This window comes from Nothobranchius furzeri, chromosome 1 (genome assembly GCF_043380555.1).
Source record: "Nothobranchius furzeri strain GRZ-AD chromosome 1, NfurGRZ-RIMD1, whole genome shotgun sequence".
Taxonomy (NCBI): Eukaryota; Metazoa; Chordata; class Actinopteri; order Cyprinodontiformes; family Nothobranchiidae; genus Nothobranchius; species Nothobranchius furzeri.
Genome location: NC_091741.1, coordinates 38,686,877 through 38,704,376, shown reverse-complemented (window position 1 = coordinate 38,704,376; position 17,500 = coordinate 38,686,877). Strand labels below are relative to the sequence as shown.

Below are 17,500 nucleotides of genomic sequence, written 5' to 3'. Positions count from 1 at the left end.
TTAACATTTCACCCTTAAAACCCAAAATGTGACAAAAACAATCCAGTTTGAAAGCAAAAGGTCATCTAGACCCGACCCAGAACTGCTGCTCGTCTCAGGTTCTAACAGAACCGTGGAGAGCTCCTGCTGGTGTCAGAACCTCGCTGCCTGGAGAAGAAAGGCTTGTTTCAGAAGCAGAGCAGAGGTCTTTCATCATTTATTGATTCCAGCAGAGAAAGAAGAAACAATCAAATCAACATTTCTGTCTGAAGCTCCAGCCGCTCTCCTGACTCCTCACGAAACTCCTGGAAGTCCCGGATCACCTTTCCAGGTGAGGAGCTGGAAATCCTGGATCAGATGGTTCCTCAGTGCACTTCCTGTTTCAGACGACTTGATGAAATTGGGGTTTGGACCTGGTTCTAAACGGGTCTCGGTACTTTGATTTACTTTTACTTTGGTGATTGTGTGGACGCGCCCATCCCGGAATGGTTCTCCTTCAGCAGTTGGAAAACGGAACAGTTCTCAGGTCCTGATGGAAGGTTGGTGTGACGGGTTTGGATCAGAATCAGAATTAAACTCTAATAAAGTCCTTTTGTAGTATTGTAGAAGAAGAAGAAGAAGAAGAAGAAGGAAATATCATTTCTATAGCGCCTCTCAAGATAAAAATCACAAGGTGCTTCACAAAAACAAAACAAATGTTAAAATATAAAAAAGCATTTAGAAAATGTTTAAAAAGATATTTCAAATGAGCAAAAATAGTTAATTGGGATTTAAAAGAGAAAATGTTAAGAAAGAGAGAGAGTTAATATTAAAGAGGGAAATTAGTGGATCCTGAGGAAGGTAGTCGTCATTGTAGTCATTTTATTTCTCGCGTCCGCGACACGGTCTATATGCTGGCGGCGGGCGCTGCGGCTCCACTAGAGGGCGACTCGTTGCATTCTCCCTCAACCCAAAGTCCTCATCATGCACCCCCATAACCCCCCCCCACCCCCGCCCACCCCCGCCCCACCTCGCTCTGTCCAAAAGCTGGCGCCCCCACCACTCCAGAATTCCCGAGCCCTACATGGAACTATCAGTTAGTTTTCTACTACATCTAAAATATTTTCACCCACTCATGCTGGATGATGTAATAAAAGTTGCCACCAAGTTTTAAAAGGGTTAGCTTTAGCTCCGCCCCCTATGTTTGATCGACAAGTGCAGAATGTTATTGACACCAGTGACAAACAGCATCGCAGAATAAAGGATTAGTTACTTTATTTATAGACTAAAATAACAATTTCAAGTAAATATTTCTTTATTGATGCAATTGTTGAAATGCATAATTTGCCGTCATTGGCTTTCCGTACTCCAGAGGCTGCAGCTCAGTTTAAACAGGATGAGAAAACAAACAGAGCTTTTATTGTGAAATCTTTTCATCAGCTGTTCAAACACGGAGAAGAGAGTGCTCCAACTCCTCCGATAACAAAGAAAACAGCCTGTTCCTGAATGTTTGTTCCTCTAATTAACCGTAATATTCTCTCTAATCTGTGAAGGAAAAGGCAGACAGAAACACTTCCTCTGATGTTTTATTAGTGTGTTTACCTCCAGCCTCCTCTGCTTCAGGACTGCAGGTTTGATCGATTATAGTGTGAATATACACCGTTATATTTAAGTGTGTGTGTGTGTGTGTGTGTGTGTGTTGGTTTAAACACATTTAAACACAACCCCGGAGCAAAACCTCTTTAATGAACCCCAAACACTCCGGCTTAAAGTCTCTTAAATTATCCCGGCAACATCCAACTAACCAGGATGCTGTTTACTTACAACCCCCCCCCCCCCCCCCCCCAACACACACACACACACACACACACACACACCCACCCCTCACGCTGCTGCTTCACACTGACAACAACCCATGAATTATAACGTTCTTCTTCCTGGGAGAGAAACTCAGGATAACCTTCAAATTCCATTTTTGGTTCTTTCTTAAACACAGATAAGGTTTTTCTTTACCTTGCTGACGTTTTGTTTGCGGCTGCAAACATCCTCAGAGCTGACGCTGATGGTGGCGGCGAAGGAAGTGACGCCACCATCAGCGTCGGCTCCGAGGATGTCTAAACAGTCGTTCATCATACTGAGAGTTCTCTGTTATCCTTGAGTTTTCCAAATATCCCACTCAGAGTGGATATCCTGGCAGCAGCCAGATCGCTACCCTCCCCGTGTCGAGTCTACACGTCTGGATCTGGAGTCCCTGCAGCAGAAACCGTCTGAAGGGGGGAGGGCTATCTGGTGGAATATTTTCAGATTGGAGGACGCGCAAGGTATTGCCCGGCTGGCACTGGCTACCTTGTTTTGTCTCTAGCCAATCACAGTAACAACTCAAAAGGACGTTTACCATGTGCGACTGGAAAATAACAATAACTCGCTGAAGCTTCATTCATTCACTCACACAGCAGTTTCCGTGTCTTTGGGTGATTTCTGATGGTTTTGTGAGAAGAATATGCGCATAAAGGTCAGGGTTTCCCGTTGGTAACTTCTGGACCACGGGTCCCCAAAAGATGGAAAAATGGAGGCAAGTCAAAGAGGCTAAAAAGGCTTTTTTCTAATGCCGCTTGTTATGTGCCATGGATTTCACATATGATGTCCGTGAACTTTAAAGACTCATCTTGATTATTAGCCTGGCAAGCCAGTCTGGCAACGCTCCATTGACGGCTCTCGGTTGTGGGGCGGGTTCTACCGTTGTCTTTCAAATGATCTCCGCATTCCACTGGACAATGAATGTGACATACTCTTGTTTCACTCTGTTGCATCATCCCACCCACCAGGCATACAGAGTGCCCTGATTGGCCCAGAAAGCAGATAAAGCTCTGTGATTTGTTCACTAAGCAGATAGAGCACTATGATTGGCCCACCGTTATGGACCAATCACAACTCTTTATGTGTTTGAAACCCCTCTAGAGAGCTGTAATTGGCTAGCCAGAGTCCTGGTAGGAGCTGCAGAGGTTCCAATGGAGCAAGCCAAGACCATTCTTTGTAAAGCAAGAATTTGGTCTAGTTCACTAGGCTACTTGATTATTTTTGTACAGGGGAAACATTATTTTAGGCGAAAATAAGTCCAGGACTACTAATGTTTTAAGTTCAGCAAACTTCAAATCCTTCCTTCAGGAGGAAAGAACCACCATAAATCTGGTCATGTGGTAAGTAGCAGCTACACTAGGGGGAGGAGTTTATGTGGTGATGTCACATATGCGACATACCGATTAGTAGTCATGCTAATTGCGAACTTTTACAGGCTAATACATCTCAAAGTATATGACTGGCGTGGTAGAAACATCCATCATTACTTTTCATTTAAACTGCAGGACAACACACGTGTGATCCAGGGTCTAAGGCAAAGCGGGTTAGAAAATTGCAATTTTTGCCCCGTTGACTTGCATTCATTTTTTTGTTCTGCCGGTGTCGGTACAAGATCTGCTCGGGTGCAAAATCGGCTCGGGGTCCTTCGACTGCCGATGACGTCAAAGTACGCCAAACCCACTCCGACAAAATACACTACACATCTTTTACTGTTGGAAAGAATTTAGCAGTTTCGTTATTAAAATAATGTTTCTTAAGACGTAAGTTTGTGTTAATAATGGTCAGTGTTGGGAGTAATGCGGTACAAAAGTAATTAATTACTGTAATGCATTGCTTTTGGCTGTAATGTGGTAATGTAAGGCATTACAGGAAAAGAAAATGGTAATATTTACTTGGTACAATTGTCAGTAACGCGATAATTACAATGCATTTTTAAACCCAGAATCAAGATGTGTTCCTTAAAAATTCAAATTGCGGGAAACCCGAAGAAAGATCCGGTATCTGCATATATTACGTCATTTATGGACTCAGCTTTGCGGGCAGAGAGGACGCCGCGGTAACGGCTCAGCTGCAGCTGCACGCGGCCGCTGCAACATTCACAAAATCGCTCCACTAAAACAAAATTATTCACTTGCGATCGTTCATATCAGCGCATATTCTCTGGTATTTTGTGCTTTTCTGACGTGCTTTGCCTCAGCTGAGTTCATAATCTGTGCCCCGGTGATTTCAACTCATTGCTGCTGGAGCGCCGCGCATGTGAAGATCCCTTTGGCTGATCGTTAGAAAGTAGGAAATCTAGGAAACAGTTTTTTCTGGAAGACGGAGAAAACATGCAGCATGCAGGAAGGTTAGAGAGAGAAAGGGCGGGAAATTATTCAAATAAAATCAAGAAAAAAAGAAAAAAGTAGGTAGATTTATCCCCAACACACATTTTTACCAGTGAAAAGCAATAATATACATGAGCATTTAATATTTATACTAGTGATAGAATCAAATCACCCCAGAAGTCAGTGCCACATCCAGGGCCGTATCAAGGCATTTGGAGACCAAGGCAAATAGGCTTGGAGCCCCCCACCACCTCACTCCCTGCTCAGTTAATATAAGATGGCAGCGTGCTGAGAGTACAGATTGTTGTTGCTTTTATTTAATAAACAATCATTTTAAAGCACTGTTATTATATCTGACTGTTTTAACAGCAATCCTAGCTCAGACACCACATCACTTTCCACATATATGTCATGAGCTCACTGAGCGTCACATTACCACATTCATATTGAAGTTGTTTTGGTGAAAGTAACTTAAAGTAATGCAAAAGTAGTGTAATGCCTTACATTTTAAAATCAGTAATATTGTAATGTAATGAATTACTTTAAAATGAGGGTAACAAGTAATAGATAATGCATTACAGTTTTGAAGTAACTTGCCCAACACTGATAATGGTGTTTGTAAAATAAAACACTATATTGTATTCATAATGTTGAACTCCTCATTGAGCACATCCCTTGAAGGATCATAGGTATTAGCAACACCTGTGAAATAGTATTTGCAGGAAAGAAGTGTGTCCCGTTTATTGAAGTATTTTGTGTTTAGAGTTTTTGACGTCTTGTCCATGCGTGGTTCAGTTACGCTCATAGCTGCTAGCCAAAACTCTGGAGTTAAAAGTTTTCTGGCTTTACTAAAATACCTGTCTGTACTTATTTGATTGATGGTAGTTTTGCTATCTATTAGACTCCAAATGTAATAATTTGGCACGTTTCTAATTCATAATTTGTAATAATGTAATTGGTGATATTAGCATTAGCGTTCCTATGGGTTTTTCCGTGTATATTAGCGTTGCGCTAACCACTCACTGCCAAATTGCAGCCTTTGCGATTAGAAAATCTCCTTTTGTCACATCGCAATTTAATTGCACATGCAGTTAATCGTTCAGCCATAATATACATGCAGCTCTATGCTAAAAGTGTATTTTCAAAGAGGTAATGATGGATTTCTTTGTAAAAGTTGTCCATCTTTCCAACAGAAAAATTTGCCTGAACCAACGTAACGTGGTAACAACGTAACATGATTACGTAATTCCGTAAGGTTCATGTTCAGCCAATCAACTACTTTGACGTCATCGGCAGTCGACGGACCCCGAGCCGATCTTGTACCGACACCGGGAACCCATGAGCCAACTGCAAAGGGAGGAGACCTGGGGTGTTTCTCAATGCCAAGGAACCTCACCTCGATGTCTTGGCCCCGCCCCGGTTGCCTAGGAGATACGTCATCAGGAGCCGCCAAGACGTGTTCCAATGTTCATGTTCTACCGAGGCGTGTGTTCTCCGTTTGTTAGCCGTTTAGCTAGCTGAGCGAGGATACACGGGAGGTGTCTTGTAGCCTAGCCTTGGCCAAAAATTACCCAGAATACACCGCGGTATTTTCAAAAGGACGGCGGATCAGAAGCCGGCAGCTACTTCAGGGACAATTTTCATGTTTAAAAGTAAGTCAACTAGTTTAAAATATTTTTTTTAGATCCAAAGAAGCTAGCTATGGTTGGTTAGTAGCTTAGTAGTTGCAGCTTCGGTGGCTAGCGGGTAGTAATTCACTTATATATTTAATTTAATAAACATATACACAATTTAAAAAGTAAAAGACTCGTTATATATTTATATTGAAACTAATATGTATAAAATATAACGTTATCTCCCGCGTCACGTGACGTTATGTGACCGCCGTGGAAGCCGCGGTCACGTGATGCAAGTTTGTTCCATTTAACCATTTTCTGTGTCCAAGGAAGGACCGTGTCCTCGTAAGCAAGGCGCCTTGACATTGAGAAACACCCTTATGCTCCCTCTAGTTGTTTAGCTTCCCCTATAAAAGGAATGCTGCTGCTCCCTGCTGGTAGAAAAATCACCTAAAACTCATTTTAGTTGTGTTATCTTTAATAGACTCCATTAAAACAATAAAATTAATGTTTCCTTTGATTCAAAACATCTAATACTCTTCGTTTCATTCATGTCGGGTGATTTAATGTTAAAATAAGGACATTATGTTCGTGATTGTCCAGGTTCCACTCCTTCTGTTTTGGCTTTTTAATGACATTTTGTTTTGTCTTCAAAGACTTTTCCTGTAATTGTTTTCTTCTTTTATAATTGACAGAAAACATGAGAAAAGCCTTCCAGTTCTTCCCCGAGCTGCTGCTTTGTTGTTGTAAATCAAAGGTTTCCTGGTTGTAACCGTCTTTACACAAACATCACAAACTCACCTGAACCTTAAACGCCGGCTGTCAGCTAACATTATACACACCAACCAGTAACGCGCTAGTTAACAAGTTGTCGCGCATGGATAGTCAGTCCTGGTTCATTTATGGTCCATGTCTGAAGGCGTAACAGCCTGTAAGTCAGAACTCAGGGTTTCTTCCTCCTTCATGTCCAAACAATCACGCTTTTCTCTTCCCGACTAGTCCGGATGATGCTGATCTTCTTGTGGTTTGTAAAATAAAGATCTACACTCAAACATGAGTCCATAAACACGAGTGATTAGCGGATCAACACTGATGTTCGGTTTCCTGAGAAGGATGATTCAGAACCGTTGGTTCTGCTAGACTCTGTAGCGAGATGCGTTTACCACCACTTGGTTTGTTTCCATGGTTGAATCACCACCCAGACAACGTTCGCAGGAGGCCAAGGAGTTCTGCGTTAGTCATTAAAGCCGCATCCCTCCAGTCAGAACCGACGCCGCTCCGAGAGCACTGATGGTTTCACAGATGTGTCGATACAAACAGTCCCTGTGCCAAACGACAGCTCAGACTCGTTTGTGTTGCCACGCTGTGAGGATCTCCATCCAAACAGAAAGGGAAAATCAGATTCAGTCCCTCCATCGAAGTAAGGGATGAATATTTATCAGGGAGGGCCAGACGGGGGAAGGGGGAGGAGGAGGCGATGATCAAAGGAACAGATCTGCTTTGTTCTAGAAGACAGAAAAACAAAAAGGAAGATGAAGAAGAGTGACAGAGAGAGGAAGGAATGTGATGGAGACAGAAACAGCCGTCTGTGCTGTCCTGTTTGAACTGGGGTCTTCACTCAAGTGGATTTTCACTGATGGAGGTTTTCCGGGGAACAGGACGCCTTCCCTTGCTCCCCACCCTCTACCCCAATATCTGCTTATTCAGACTTCAGCCAGTCAGCTTCAACCTGCTGGTGGGAAACCGTTTTACTCAAATATTTGTTCAAATACACAAGTTGATCTTCGTCACCGTGACCTAAGCTAGTCTCAGAAAGCAACGGATCCTGCCCCGTTCTGAAGGTGTTCAAGAACAAGAACCCATGGCAACGTCCAGAGGAAGGGTGTCCGGCGTTTTCAAGACCAGGGCCAGACAACAAACATCACAACACACGCTCATTTGTTTTATGCTTTTTTCCCCTCAGAAGAGTTGTAAAAAGCCACGTTTTTACTGTAGACCCACAGCAACTGAACTCATGAAGAACCTCTGGTAACGTTCTTTAAAACGTTCTGATCTTTAGAGGAACAGATGTTTGTGGTTTTAATTCCCGTGGATTGTGTCTACGGTTCCAGGTTTGATGTCCAGGTTCAACCTGGAGGCAAACACTAACTTTTACACCACAGGAGGCTCAAGTGGAGCAGATGAACAGGTCAGACTTTGGAGCAGGTTGGTGCATCGATGTGCACAGATATTTTTAAACCCAGTGTATCTCTGTATTGTCTTACGGAGCTACGGTATGGTCACAGACTAACCAGACCATGCTTATGCCTCTGGAATGCCTGCATAACTGGGCCCTGACGATTCTAGCCTATTAGATCCCATCATTGTAACATGCTGTTGCATTGCAGCCTTTTAACATTCACAGTTTTTTAAAAAGGACTCGAACCTCCGTGTGACTAAGCTAACGAGCTGCACCGGAGCAACCTCTTGTGGAAATTGCCAGGTACCGTACCGTAAAACCACCTTTGCCCGGACTGCTCTGTCCGAGAAAGGAGCAGGGCTTTGGAATACGCTTCCTGGTCATTTGAAATGTCTCACCAGTTTTTACTCTTTTGAAAAGCAAGCCAAATCCTTGCTGTGCCAGCATGTTTCATAGATTTAACTGTTACTTTTCCTTTGTTAAAACTTTTCTGTGTCTGACCAGCTTACCAGCTCAGTGGTGTCCACCCTGAGACTGGGAGATCAGGGTTCGATTCCCGGTCAGGTCATACCAAAGACTTTGAAAAGATGGGACCCAAGGCCTCCCTGCTTGACACTCAGCATCAAGTGGTTGGATTTGGGGGTTAAACTACCAAATGGTTCCTGAGCGCAGCCGTGTCTGCAGCTCACCGCTCCACCAGGGGATGGGTCAAATGTGTAGATCACATTTCGCACTCACATTAGTGTGTGTGACAACTAATGGGACTTTGACTTTTAACTTTAATATGATTATTGTTACTTTTTGTGATTTTATTGTGCATATTTGTTTTCTTTGTTGTCTTTATGATTGTAAAAGTTCATCTAGGGAAAAATGCTGCAAATTAGCTATAGCTAAACGCATTTGGCTACAACCATGGGCTTTACTGTTTGTCTACTTGTATGTGTCACAGTTGAAATGAACAAAACGCATCTCAAACAGCTGATTTGGCCCACTTATCTTTACCAGCTCAAACTGGTAAGAGACTACAAGACATGCACCTCCTAGAATAGTTACATAAAATAAGAAAACGCTGATAAGCAAGAACATAATGTCATTTGGTTTCTGTTTAAAGGTGTGGTTCACAGAGAAACCATGTTTTAATGATAAGTTTCTCATGCAGGCTGAACACGAGAGTGGTCTCCTGCATTAGCTTCTGACAGATCTACGTCATGCTGTCACTAACATTCATGGACTCACCCATCTGGACTCACGACGGGGAAGGCTGTTGTGGGTTTAGTCCTGGAAACAGCAGAGAACATCTGGGTGGTGAATGGATGTCTGGCGGTTTTATTCCTCTACAGTCTTTATTGTGATTTGTCTCCGGTGTTATCGTGATAGGTGGAGTCTGACCTGATGGGTTTTTCTCCTGTTCATCACTTTAACCAGTGACGTCCACAACTTAACAAATGATGTTTTCTTAAAGTGAATCCGAGTCTTCTTGTATTAAAGTGTTTATTGTAAAACTAGTTGCGACTGATTCGATCCCAGCTCGTCTAGCTTATCGGGCGACGGTGGCACAGGAGTTAAGTGCTCGCCCCATAATCGGAAGGTTGCAGGTCCGAGCCCCGCTCAGTCTGTCGCTGTGTCCTTGGGCAAGACACTTAACCCACCTTGCCTGCTGGTGGTGGTCGGAGGTACCGATGGCGCCAGTGCTCAGCACCCTCGCCTCTGTCAGTGTGTCCCAGGGCAGCTGTAGCTACGATGACTGATTGTGTTGTAAAGCGCCTTGGGGGGTTCCAGGACTCTAGAAGGCGCTATATCAAATACAGGCCTTTACCATTACCGTTCATCGTTCTTCCTGATGCTGCACGTTGTAACGACCAGCAATGGTCAGTTTTTAGGTACAGTTCGGCCATTCAACATCTGGTCAAAAAGCAGACACGAGACTGCATGTGTCCCCTCTAAATCAGCCTGCCTCCATCACACCAGCTGGAGCTCAGAGCCTGCAGCTCAGAACACAGATAACGAAATGTCAACAATAACGTTCTCTCCTCAGGGTGCAATCTTTCAGGATTCTTCATGCCTCCGTATAAGGAACACTCGCAGCCTGGATTAGTTGCTATATCAACGAATGACTAAAACTTATAAGCTAAATGATCAGTAAATAAATATTTGTTTATTGCTGCTTACAATTATTATAATATAATGAAATGCTTTCATTAATCTGTGCTCAATGACTGAAGGTTGAAATAGATGTTATGTTGTGATTACAGTGATTGATTGCATGTTTAGTTGACAAGGTCATCACCATTTGCACTCACACAAGAACAACGTAAGGTAAAGTTAAACCCATGACACGTAAATAGCCTTTACCCCAGATCAGAGCTTCTGGATCAAAGAAGGCGTGTTTCTGAGTTGTCTTGGTAACATTCCTAAACTTGTCAACCTCTGGTTGGCTACACAATCATAACATGAGAACATTAAAACCAGATTACGCTGGTGGTTCCTCAGTTCTAGAGAAAGCTTCAGACCGGCTTTAACCATCAAAGCTTTTGACACGTCGTCAAAACTTTTTTGCACCTGCAAAGCTGATACAACAACACAGTTCCTGCAGAACAAGCTGATATTGTTTAGACTCCTTCAGAGTCCCAGATGCGTGGTTCCATCTGTCTGTCGTGACCCGAGACATCTCTGGACTGAAGGGTCGGTGCCATGTTATTATACAGCCCTTCGGTTCCAGAGGTCAGCCGACCTCTCTGACCTTCGGATCCACCAAGAGGGTCTCCGAAAATGGGTGAAGTAGACACACAGATAGCGTCTGATGCCTTTTGATAATAATCAATAATGAGGCTGACACCAGACAGAGGAGCTAATGAGGACAAAAAAGGCAAAAGCTGAAGTAGTCATTTTTAATTACCTGACTGAAACTATAGAGAATTAGATCATTTTCATGGAGTCTGTCACGATGAAACTAAAGTCTCTCTAGGAACTAGGAATTCTGTTTGGTTTGTCAGGAACTTTGAGCAAACGGAAAACTTCATGACCCACTTTCAACACAGAAAATTGAAAAGATATAAAAGAAGCAGAAATGAAAGGTAAACGTTGGTGTTTCATGGAAGAGCAGCAGCTCTGCAGCAGTTTGTCCAACAAGAACAAACGGACTTTACAACCGAGCGGTGCTGATTCTCTCATCCAAGTGGGAAAATTCAAATGAAAGATTCTGATGTACATTCATCTCTGCAATGTTGTGAGAACAGGTAAATCAATCTGTCTGTTCCTATTCATCTTGTTTATCACCTAAATAGATTAGTTTTTTTTGGGGGGGGGGGCACACTCCGTCCCGCAGCGCTCCTCTGTGAGAGCGGGGATGGGGTGCACATGTTCCGCTGCTGTTTCTCACCAGTATCAGCAGATGGAGGGCTCTAGTTTTGTTGCGCCGTTCATGCCAGCGGACACGGTAGAGTCGGGGAGGGGACGGGGCATGGCGCCTAGCCTGGCGGGTGGCCAAGCAAAGCCTGGCAGGGTGCCAGGCTTATAAAGCGCTGGGGAAACCCTGACTTCCCATTTAGATCATCATTCTAAATTTGATAATATTTGCAAGTCACTTTGGATTAAAGCATCTACCAGGAGGCACACCCAAAATACCTCAGAAGTTAACTACACTTGATTATATTTCTGCGTAAAATGAGTTTGAATTCTTTTCATTGTTTTGAAAAATTTTCTTGTAAAATTTCTCTGTTTAGGCTGCATGCCCCCCCATCCCCCATCCCCCCCCCCCCCCCCTTCAAAAGTCGGTCTATGTTGTTAGCACCACCAGACAGGATTTAACGGATGCCACAAACATCCAAAAACAAGATGGCCAGCTATGCTAGTTAACTTTCGCTAAAGTAAAACAGCTCTAATTATGTCTCGCAGGATTATTGGTTCGTCCTCCTCACAGACTCCTGGAGTTACACATCACATAAGTTCAACAAGGCCACAACCTGACACAACAAATATTTTATTTTGGGGGGTTTTTTTAACTGTAAAATTTGTTTTTTGGGAAATTATTTTGTGGTACACGCAATACCAACCCCTTTCTTCAGAAACCCTGACATAAAACCTTGGCATCAAATAAACCACCAACAAATTTAAGCAAACTCTCAAAGTCATCTTTGGACAAACTTTGGCAAGATTCAAGATGGCTGCCACAGGTTATCAACCTCAGAAAACACAAAAATAGCTCAGGTTCAGTACATTTAGCAGATTCTCAGTTAAACCTGGTTGCTAAAAGTTAACAAACTTTAATAAGAATGTTTTTTTTCTATTTTGTTAAATTAGTGGAAGTAATGGAGATGCTCCTGTTCAGTAAAAAAATCCAATTTGTGGACAAATTCTATGTCAGAACAAACTAAATATAAATGAACAGTTGTTGCTGTAGCTTTTGATTTATAAACCTTAATCAGGTCATTCCATTTATGGGGGCCTGTCCGGGATCTGTTACATGGTTTAATCTCTGTGTAGGTCATTTTTCGTGCAGGTTTAGCATTCGTATTGTTTTTGTTGTTAAGTTTGATGTGTTTACTCTTACGTTTCCATAAAAAAACAGAAGTGTGTGGTTTTTTATTTCTGTCCGGAGTTTCTGCTTCAATTAGGCTAAAAAATGAAGATTGAAGATAAAAAGAAATCACATCTAATTTTGTTTCCTGCGTGTGTTCAAAGTGACGCTGAACTTTTCTGCTTGATTTTAGATTTTTTGTTTGTTAAAATAAAATTTCAAATTTCAGCCCAAACAAAAGGATGTGAGAGATAATTATCTAAAGTGACTGTGAGCGGATCACTAGGCAGGCTTTTAGAGAAGTTGTGGCTCTTCGGCTGCAGAGATCCTGCAACAAAATGACAAATGTGAAACACTACACTGGTAAAGTGAAACAAACGATATCACAGAGACTACAGCTCAATTTAAAGGAAACAAATTTAAAAAGGTAAAGGAAACAGACACCACATGAGTCATAAAAGAGCTGCAAAACAAATAGGAAGTGTTGTATTGAAGAGGTTTGTGTTTGCTGTGTCATTCATCGTGAAGCTGATTACCACGGTTACCGTCCTGGCCTCCTCCGTACTTCTCTGTTTCTCTACCATCGTTTAATTATCTTGCCGGTTTGGTTTCCAGGCTCCCAGCTGGCTGTGCTCCACTGGAATGGGAGTCCTCGCCCCCGCGGCTTCACAAACAGCTCACTCTCATTCCTCTCTTAAAAACAAACATCGACTGTTCTTCCGCCACCTCGACAACAAGCACAGCTCTGGTTCTGATCCAAACAGGGTTCTCTCTGGGCTGGTCTGAGACCTGCCGTTAAACTCTGTTCACTTCCAAATGAAACGACTCAAACAGCACCTGAAGCGCTCCGGTTGTTATTAGACTTGTATGAGTTTGAACACTCGGGGTCACAAACGGAACCAAGGCACGGACCTGCAGAACAGGGTTTAATCAGACTTTTATCTTTTTAGATTTTCAGGGAAGCAGCTCTGAGTTTAGAGGGAACGCTGAGACTGGATGAAGCTGCAGGGGATGCACGTTTGTTCCCTAGCATTTATATTCACACACTGTTGCCAGGAAACAGTCTGGTCCACGTGTCTTCTTCTGGTGGCTCCACGGCTTATCTACTAAGTTCTGCTGGGTTCTTTCTTAACTTGCTGCTTCGCTAAACGGCACCACTGGCTCATCGAGTCTCTGAGGAAACACTCGGCGTCGGTCGAGCTCAACCACCTTCAAACGTTTGTAGTTCTGTTCTCTTTATAATCAGATTTTAGGTAAGAGGGTTTGAAGGATGGTCCACCTGTTCGGTGGCCCAATGAAAACCTGGTCACCGGACTAGGATTAGGGTCACCGGGTTAGGGTTAGTTTTTGAAACTGGATGTTTGAGCTGCTGGAGTGGCAGTCGTTCTCCTGTGAAACGAGAAGAGCGCGTTGGGCATTAGCTAGTGACGAGCGTGCACGTTTGCGTTCAGGCAGCAGGTATAGGTGGTAGAACTCATGATGACTTGGTAGTTTGTAAAACGTGTAGTGGCACAGGAACGTGTACGTATGCAGTATTTTTGATGCACACATGCCGCTGTACACCACTTACATGCACTGGATTCGGATTAGAATAGCTGATTTAGGGTCAGGATAACTAGGTTAGGTTATAGATAGCATGGGTCTAGATTACAATCACTGGGGTAAGATTAGGATTATAAACCCTGGGTTAAATGCACTAGGCTGGGAAAGGTGGGTTCAACATCCTAAACTTGCAAACAGCCTTCAGTTTGAAGTCAGCTGACATTGAAGGCTGGATTCTGGTTGGTGTTGGTAGAGAGCCGATCCACAAGCACCGATCCGGTTTCCGTATTATTCATCAGCTCCGGCCCAGTCCCGGGAGAAGCAGCTCTGCTTCCATCAGAGGTCCTTTCTCAGTCAATCTTGTGATTATTCTTTGAGTTTAGGAAGAAAAATATTTTAAAGCAGAATCACAGAAGAGAAGTTTAAACAACTTGAGTTCTCTGACATGATGGTTTTGATGTTTTAGAGCATTTTACATTCTGGATGCTTTTAGTCTTCAAGCATTAAGAAAAGTCATTAAACTGTCAGATAATCATGAATGTAGGTCCTGGTGTGATAAGTTAAAGCGTGTTTTGTGTCCACAGCTCCACCTCAGTGGACCGCTACCCAACAGTTCAGAAAAACCCTCTCTTCTGTGTTTTTAGTGGTTTGGTGACCTGGTGACTCCCGTCTGGTGGGAAGATGTGTGGCTGAAAGAAGGCTTTGCCCATTTCTTCGAGTACGTCGGCACCGACTTCCTCTTCCCGAAGTGGAACATGGTGAGTGGAAAACTCTAGTATTCCTCTGGATTTCTGTTTGCCGTTACGGTGCCGGCAGCTTTCCATGCTGAATGCAGTAGAGATGAATCCATGAAGTTTAAAACTAGACGTGCTTGTAGAGTTTCTACAGGAAAACATCCGTTTGTTTTAAATAGTTTAACTATTATAATAAACTTTTTTAAACTGTTGACCCTGAAGAATCTAAAGTCCACTTTAAACACGATTAAAGTTTTTTTTTATCAAAAAGCTGCAGGACGAAAATCCCACCATGCAGAAAATCCCTTCTTTTATTTGTTTATTTTAAACCAACTTTTAAAGAGATTTGGCTTTTGAAGCTTTTCCTGTAAACATTCATTTAGCAACATTTGCTTTTATTTTTTGTTTGTTCGATCACGTTTTATTCCTAAGGAAACTAAAAACAATTACACTGATAAAGTGACCTGTTTCATATTTTCATCGCACAAAAATCCCAAATCCTACCAAAAATATTATATTCATAAAACTGTAGCCTAAAAGTTTTTCGTGCTCTAGTTTGAATAAATACTTTTAAAATTGACTTTGTGCTTAAAATTTATTTTTTAGATGAATAAATGTCTCATGTTTAAATGTTAATAAAGCCGAAATGGATCCGTCTGCTGCTGGTCCTGGTGGTTTTGTTCTGTTTAAAACTTACATAACTGGAACACAAAGTTAAAACTGGCTTTTTGAGGAGGTGGAACTCCTAAACGTGACGTTTTCTACTGAACTCTTCCACCCCTTTAACTCCCACAGACCTGGTCCTGGTTCTGGTTCCTCCTCGTTCTGGACCTGTTTCAGCTGATTAAACTGGAGTCTGTATATTTTTATGTCGGGTTGGTAAACACATGGTCAGACACAGATTTGGTCCCAAACCCAGAAGAGTTCCTCATGAACCTGCTCCTGGCTGGACGACCACCTCGGTGGAAACTTCTGAACCGAGGTTGCAGAACTTTCAATTACAGGAGACGTGCTCCTGTGATCGCAGCAGCGGTTACTTCCAGTACTGAATGGGTTTCACAAAAACACCTTATCTCCTGCAGACACACAGCCTGTTTCTGAGCGACACGTCGTTTTAAACCCGGTTCCTCCGGTTCCACACGGCCAAATGTGTTACTGGAAGCACGTGTATCCGGTAACAAGCAAAACAATTACAAAGTAGGCTGATTAAAACATTTTAGAGGTTTTCATACATTTTAATTGGTTCTTGACAGCTGATTTCTTTCATATTAATAATTATAGCTCATTTAAACTGATGCAGTAAGTCGTTCCTGTTAATCATGAACTTAATCAGATTTTAACAAGTCACGTTTTGATGTTTGAGACTTTAACTGAAGCTGACTAAATCAAGATGAGGACCAAAATAAGCAAACGACTTCAACATTAGCCAGAACTATTTTAACAATCAAATAGATGCACATTAACACAAATCCAGATAGTTTTTAAATAATTGTTTTTATGCTCAATTTTTGAATATACATTCTTCTCATTCTAGCTTCTACTACTGTTAGCTGCTACCGCCGTTAGCTGTGGCAGCCAACTACACTAGCAGCTAAGCCGTTATCTGTGTAGTTAGCTGCTACTACTGTTAGCTGCTACCGTCGTTAGCTGTGGCAGTTAACTACACTAGCAGCTAAACCATTATCTGTGTAGTTAGCGGTTAGCTTCTACCGCCTTTAGCTGTAACAGCTAACCACATTAGCAGCTAAGCCATTATCTGTGTAGTTAGCTGCTACTACTGTTAGCTGCTACCACCTTTAGCGGAAACAGCTAACTACACTAGCAGCTAAGCCATTCTCTGTGTAGTTAGCTGCTACTACTGTTAGCTGCTACCACCTTTAGCGGAAACAGCTAACTACACTAGCAGCTAAGCCGTTCTCTGTGTAGTTAGCTGCTACTATATTTTAGGGATGGGTACCTTTGACATTTGAATCGATTCGGTACTAATTCCCGGTACCTAGGAATCGATACCGGTACTTAATGGTACCAATTTTAGATACTTTTGAGTGTTTAATATTTTAATTCTCTTTTATAATTAAATATATATTTTTTCTCAATATATAACCATATTTGATAAATATCACGATAAATAACATACAACTGTTTGCAGGGGCGGCTTTAGGCCCGGCTACTTGGGCTCAAGTGCGCGCGTGATAAGCCCCGGATCTTCTTCAGTCCTAAATCCGCCCCTGACTTAATATTTTAACATCGTCCTTGTAGTTTTATAAGCTGATAATTAAACTGAAGTAAGTAAGTAAGTAAGTAAAAGTTTATTTATATAGCGCCTTTAACAGATATAAATCACAAAGCGCTGTACAACATGATAAAGATCAGGGCAAATACCTCTAACCAATAAAAACATCAGAAAAAACAATAGCAGTGATAAAATAGAAAATTAAATCATGAGTATAAACAAAGTGAAGGTGTGAACCCGAACAAAGCCATCTTTTTGAAACATACATTTTGAAGCAAACATCTTTACTGTGAACTAAATTTACTGTGTATCTTCATTCCTTTTACCGTCCTTTTTCATTAGATTTTTCCTACTGGGAAGACAGAATTTCCGAGGAGAAAGCGAATGCATCTTAAACAGTTAATTTAGCTGCTGGAGCAAATTAAAACGATGATGCGTCACACTTCGATCGTTGTCGCTGGTTTCATCTTCACCCAATCACCCGTCGCATTTAGTAAAGTGAAGCCAAACTTTAGAGCGCGTTCATGTTCTTCTAGTC

General features: G+C 42.3%; 1 protein-coding gene across 1 annotated transcript in view; it reads left to right on the top strand.

The window, feature by feature from the left end:
* LOC107386826 (thyrotropin-releasing hormone-degrading ectoenzyme) overlaps nucleotides 1-17,500 on the top strand; it is a 203,809-nt gene that overhangs the window by 96,574 nt on the left and 89,735 nt on the right. The window contains exon 6 of the mRNA XM_015961451.3: nucleotides 14,640-14,753. Within this exon, the coding sequence (XP_015816937.3) occupies nucleotides 14,640-14,753 (114 nt within the window). The remainder of the gene's footprint in view (nucleotides 1-14,639; nucleotides 14,754-17,500) is intronic.